This window comes from Corvus brachyrhynchos, unplaced genomic scaffold (genome assembly GCF_000691975.1).
Source record: "Corvus brachyrhynchos isolate BGI_N302 unplaced genomic scaffold, ASM69197v1 scaffold105, whole genome shotgun sequence".
In the NCBI taxonomy this organism is placed as follows: domain Eukaryota; kingdom Metazoa; phylum Chordata; class Aves; order Passeriformes; family Corvidae; genus Corvus; species Corvus brachyrhynchos.
In genome coordinates, this window is record NW_008238452.1 from 4117199 (window position 1) to 4122756 (window position 5558).

Here is a 5558-nt window from a genome sequence, read left to right on the forward strand (position 1 = left end):
GGGCGGCGCGCCCCGCGGCTTTCCCGCCTGCTGCTGCTGCCGCTTGGCTCCAGGTCCCAGAAGTTGCCCACCAGGGATGAGGAGCTCTTCCAGATGCAGATCCGGGACAAGGCATTTTTCCACGACTCATCAGTCATCCCCGACGGAGCCGAAATCAGCAGCTACCTCTTCCGGGACACCCCCAAAAGGTATTTCTGTCTGGCCCAAGTGAGAAAGCCATACTTTGAAGACAGTAGCTCTGGTTGCTGAGTGCTTTGAGATAAAAATTGGATCCCAACCAGAAAAATACAAATGCCAGTGTTCTGTTTGGTGAAGTAACTATGTGAGCTTCCATCCCAATCTGGCCTCCCCAGCTGAGGGTCTGTCCAATTTATTTGATTTCTGGGATGAGCCCATAGCTCTCCCAGACCATGGAATTTCCCTGAATTGGGGCCACTAACCACGTCTGGAGGCAAAGGGAGTGGGAAGGAAATTAGAAACTACAGGCTTGCCCCACCACACTTGTCCCTCTTCATTATCTCATACTGTGCTTTAAAGAAGCAGTGTAAGGCAGCCTGGTCTGAACTCCCCACTTCCCAACCTCCACCCTATGGGTCAGAAAATACTGAGGGTTAGACTGGGGAAGAACCTGAGGCTCTAGAGAGTTCAGGGAAGAGCTGCGTTGCCTCATATCACAGACTGCCTCCAGCCTTCATTGGTGAGGAACATTTTACAGTCGGTGATGTGTTGGGCTTGGGGGAATGTGGGAGGGCAGCTGGGGGTGTGTGTGTATCTCTATGTGCTTACCTGGACATAATGTAAAATGTGTGTCCTGCTTGGAAGAGCATATCCCTAAGTTCCAGGAGAGATCCCGTTTCCCTCATTTATGCCTTTGTGATTATTTGTATCTAGGTACTATAGGGGTAGAAAGTAAAGCGGGTGGAGGTGAGGGCAGGAGGTCAGAAACCCCTCTGCTCTGCCTTGAGCTGTGAACTCTGCTCCTTAGCTCTTGCTCACCAGCCTTTCCATACTTCCTCTGCCTACTAGTAACACTTTTGACTCTCTGGCCACACCAAGACCATCCCTGATCATGTCAAGTCAATCCCTGCCAGCTGGCTGCCATCAGGAGTTCCTGACATGTGGGTCTGTTAATGTCCCTCTAGGTATTTCTTTGTGGTTGAAGAGGACAACACTCCCTTAGCAGTGACGGTGACACCATGTGATGCCCCTCTGGAGTGGAAACTGAGTGTGCAGGAGCTCCCAGAGGAAGCCAGTGGAGAAGGTTCAGGTAACAAACCATCAGCGACTTCCACTGTCCTCTTCCCTGGATTTATGGTTCCTCAAACACTGAGTCTCACAGGAGGCCTGTCTTTATGATCTCCTGCTGTTTGGGTCTTCCAGTGCAGGAGATTGACAGCAGGCAGCGACATGAAAAGGAAAAGGGCTACAAAAAAGTAAAAGCTGAGGTTACAGTCACAGGGGGCACTGGATGCTGCCACAGCAAACTGTGTTTACCCAGTGACTCAGTTTGATGGGGGCTTTGCTGTGAGCTGTGTACACAAGATAAGAACTGGAGAGACAGGGCTGGCACTGCAGCAGGATTGAGCTCACCCCTTGGAGGGGACTCATCTCCAGACACGGAGCCGTGTAGCTGCTGTTCAGGAGAGACAAGAGTTGCCAGAGCCTCTGACACGTGTGCTGAACTGTCACACACACCACATGGTGGGGCAGACACACCTTCGGTCCCCACTGTGTTTAGCAATGAAATTTTAGTGTGACTCAGAGGGCCAAAGCCAAGGGTCCACATCTGGGAACAGGCAGGTGAGTGAGTTTCCCCTGGGGAAAACTGCATGGCAACTCCAAGTGGGATGCCTGACACTCCAGTGGAAGGTGTTAGCTACCATTCATGAGACTCCATTAATGCTGGTCAGGTGGAATTTCTATCGCATTTGGTTTGAACCTGAGTGCCAAACCAATTTTCCTCTTTATTTGACAGAAGTGTTGATCAATTACATCTTACTGAGAAGATAAAACCTTCCTTTTCCATCTCACATTTGTATTTTAGGTAGTAAAATGTGTCTGTAGAGTTCTGTTTCCTCACATTTGAGGAGAGTGTCTGTACAAATGTTTTCCTTTGCTTTACTCCAGGTGACCCAGAGCCCCTTGAGCAACAGAAACAGCAGATTACCAATGAGGAAGGCACGGAGCTCTTCTCCTACAAAGGCAACGACGTGGAGTACTTTGTGTCCTCTAGTTCCCCGTCGGGGCTGTACCAGCTGGATCTGCTGTCGACAGAGAAAGACACCCATTTTAAAGTATATGCAACCACGACTCCAGAGTCAGACCAGCCTTATCCTGAGTTACCCTATGATCCCAGAATTGATGTCACCTCTCTGGGACGTACTACAGTGACGCTGGCATGGAAACCGAGCCCCACGGCCTCCTTACTGAGACAGCCCATCCAGTACTGCATAGTCATTAACAAAGAGCACAACTTCAAAAGCCTCTGCGCCGTCGAAGCCAAGCTCAGCTCTGATGATGCCTTCATGATGGCTCCAAAACCAGGCCTGGATTTCAGTCCCTTTGACTTTGCCCATTTTGGCTTCCCTGCAGACAACAACTCTGGCAAAGAACGTGGTTTCCTAAAATCATCGAAGTTTGGGCGGCAAACGTCCCCGAAGCCGAGAGTTGACCTGCATAGAGTTTGTATTGGGAACAAGAACATCTTCACCGTGTCTGACCTGAAGCCAGACACGCAGTACTACTTTGACATGTTTGCAGTGAACACCAACACCAACATGAGCACCGCGTACGTCGGCACTTTTGCCAGGACCAAGGAGGAGGCGAAGCAGAAAACAGTCGAGCTGAAGGATGGCAAAGTTACAGATGTATTCATCAAAAGAAAGGGAGCCAAATTTCTACGTTTTGCCCCTGTTTCATCTCACCAAAAAGTCACCTTTTCCGTTCATTCCTGCCTGGATGCTGTTCAGATCCAAGTTAGGAGGGATGGAAAACTTCTCTTGTCTCAAAGCGTGGAGGGTGTGCGGCAGTTCCAGCTCCGGGGGAAAGCAAAAGCTAAATATCTTATTAGGCTGAAGGGAAGCAAGAAAGGTGCTTCCATGCTGAAGATCCTGGCTACAACGAGGCCTAACAAGCAGTCGTTTCCTTCCCTTCCCGAAGATACGCGGATCAAAGCCTTTGACAAACTCCGCACGTGTTCCTCGGTCACGGTGGCATGGCTGGGCACACAGGAGAGGAACAAATTCTGCATCTACAAGAGGGAAGTGGATGACAACTACAATGATGAGCAGAAGAAAAGAGAGCAGAACCAGTGCTTGGGTCCAGACACGAGGAAGAAGTCAGAAAAGGTTCTCTGTAAGTACTTCCACAGCCAGAACATCCAGAAAGCAGTGACCACAGAGACAATCAGAGGCCTGCAGCCTGGCAAGTCCTACCTGCTGGATGTTTATGTGATAGGGCACGGCGGGCACTCGGTGAAATACCAGAGCAAACTGGTGAAAACAAGGAAGTTCTGTTAGTGCTCCTGTACAGAGGAACACGTGGAACTCTGGACTGAGCATTATCCTGCTTCCCAGCATATGGATTGACTACTTGCACAGCTGAGAAGTTGTGACCTGTATTTGTACTGTGTAGAAACAATATCAACTTGTATATTTATGTTTACATAACTCATTGTTTGGAGGAACTGAGGCTGGTGCTGTCTGGTGGCACCTGGCAGCGGTGTTATCATGTGTCCAGTGACCCACATGTGATGCTCAGTAGATGCCCAAGGTAGCAGGAAACCTTGGAGGAACTGGCACGCCTTTGCTTCCATATTGCATGAACTGCTTCTAAATTATTTTATACTTAAAAAGGCTGAGATACATCATTTGTCCACCTTGTTACTCACACACACAACTCACAGACATACACCCTTTCTCTCAGTGTAGATGGTAGGGTTTCTGTAAATTATTTTATAGAGTCTTGTTTTAAATGTTTATGTTTCTATGATTGTAAACTATTAAAATCTCTCCCCAATAAAATACAGATCTAAACTAAGTATTAACTGGGCTGCACATGAAGCAGTTTCATTGCTAATGTAAATTCTTACCTAGCTGATTTTCATGTTTAAATACTGTATGTATTTCATGTACAAAGTTGCCATAACGTTATATTCCTGTACATAAAATTAAAAATATTAGATTATATATTGTTGGTTTCTTGTTGGGTTTTTTTTTGACATTCTAAGCAGGCAGACAGACTTGGGGACAGAAGAGACATGCTGAAACTTGAACTGAATTCAGTTTTCCTGTTTCATTGTGGTTTGGAGTCTGAGTTAGAGAGGCCATGCAGATCTTTTGTATGGTCATTTGTTATTTTTTGTAAGATTATCATTGGAAGCATTTGCTTTCTGGATGCTGCTGGGTTTGACCACAGTAGTAATAAGCTGAAAAGATTGTATTTTTTCCATTGACAAGAATGGTAGTGCTACAAAAACCCCAGGTACTATCATTTAATTTGCAGTTATTTCTATGGTGTAGATTTCTTTAAGATACTATATTTCTGGATCTCATATTATCTAAATTGTCTCCTTTGTTTTTCCATGGCACCTCCATTGACTCAAAAGCTTGTAGACAGCTGCTTAATGGAAAACAAACTTCAGAGAAGCAGCTAGGCCAGCCCAATTTCAAGCAGTGAAGTTAGGAAGGAAAGGGACCAAAATCCATATGAAGCCTGAAAACAGATTCCTCTTAGGCTGCTGATAGGGAAAACCAGACCTGTCCATCCCTGCAAAGGTGAGCTCCAGTTTTCCTTGGCACCATAGTGCTGAGCTCCTCAGGTTTTCCTTTCTGCTGCCCCCAGCACATTTCAGGTTGCAGACTCGTGGGTGGCAGCAGGGTTTTGTGGCTGCACAAGCTCCCGTGCCATTCCACATGCTGAGTTTGTTGTGATTCTCCCAAGAAACAGGTAGGTACCATATTAAGATTGATCAGAAGACACTTGCTGTGTTTCATGTGGTTATTTAATAAATGGAATAGTGGGAATTCAGATTTCTCTGGAGATGATCTCTCTGATTCCTTAAAGGAACTGGCTTCAGTAACAAACATTTGCTGGATTATCATGCCAGGATGTACATGAGCAGTAGGTGACTCCAGCTGGGAATCCTTAAGAACAGGACACTGGTACCAAGGTTAGATCACCAGTTGCCAGGCAGATACTTGCCCTGTATTTCACTGTCCAGAAAGCTACTGAATCCTTAAGCTAAAGACAAATTTTTTAAGCATTTCCCTCTTTACAGCTGCCAGTTGTGTGGGGATCAGCACCCCTTCCACTGGCCTATTAAAAAGTTTACTTGAAAACACATGTTCCACCACAATTCCAGCTCTGCTTGTTCCCTTTAGCCAGATTTCCCTGCTCGGATATTCACCCAGCCCACTTGGCTTTTCTGCCTGCTAACTCCTTATGTTTGCAGCATGTCACAAAATTAAAAAACTCCCCAAGATGCGTGCATCTGCTATTTCTGAACACTCTGAAGAAAAATGTCGCAACAGTTGTCTTTATTTCCCACTGGAATTCTT

General features: G+C 46.5%; 1 protein-coding gene across 2 annotated transcripts in view; it reads left to right on the forward strand.

Moving 5' to 3' along the window:
- Positions 1-4187, forward strand: part of NDNF (neuron derived neurotrophic factor) — a 22702-nt gene extending 18515 nt beyond the window's left edge. Inside the window, exons 3-5 of one of the 2 annotated variants that reach the window (XM_017736925.1) lie at positions 28-188; positions 1143-1267; positions 2128-4187. In XM_017736925.1, coding sequence (XP_017592414.1) covers positions 28-188; positions 1143-1267; positions 2128-3518 — 1677 coding nt within the window. In that variant the 3' untranslated portion in view covers positions 3519-4187. Of the gene's footprint in view, positions 1-25; positions 189-1142; positions 1268-2127 lie in introns of both variants that reach the window. The other variant, XM_008635739.2, reaches the window with a different exon arrangement.
- The last annotated feature ends 1371 nt before the right edge of the window (positions 4188-5558 follow it).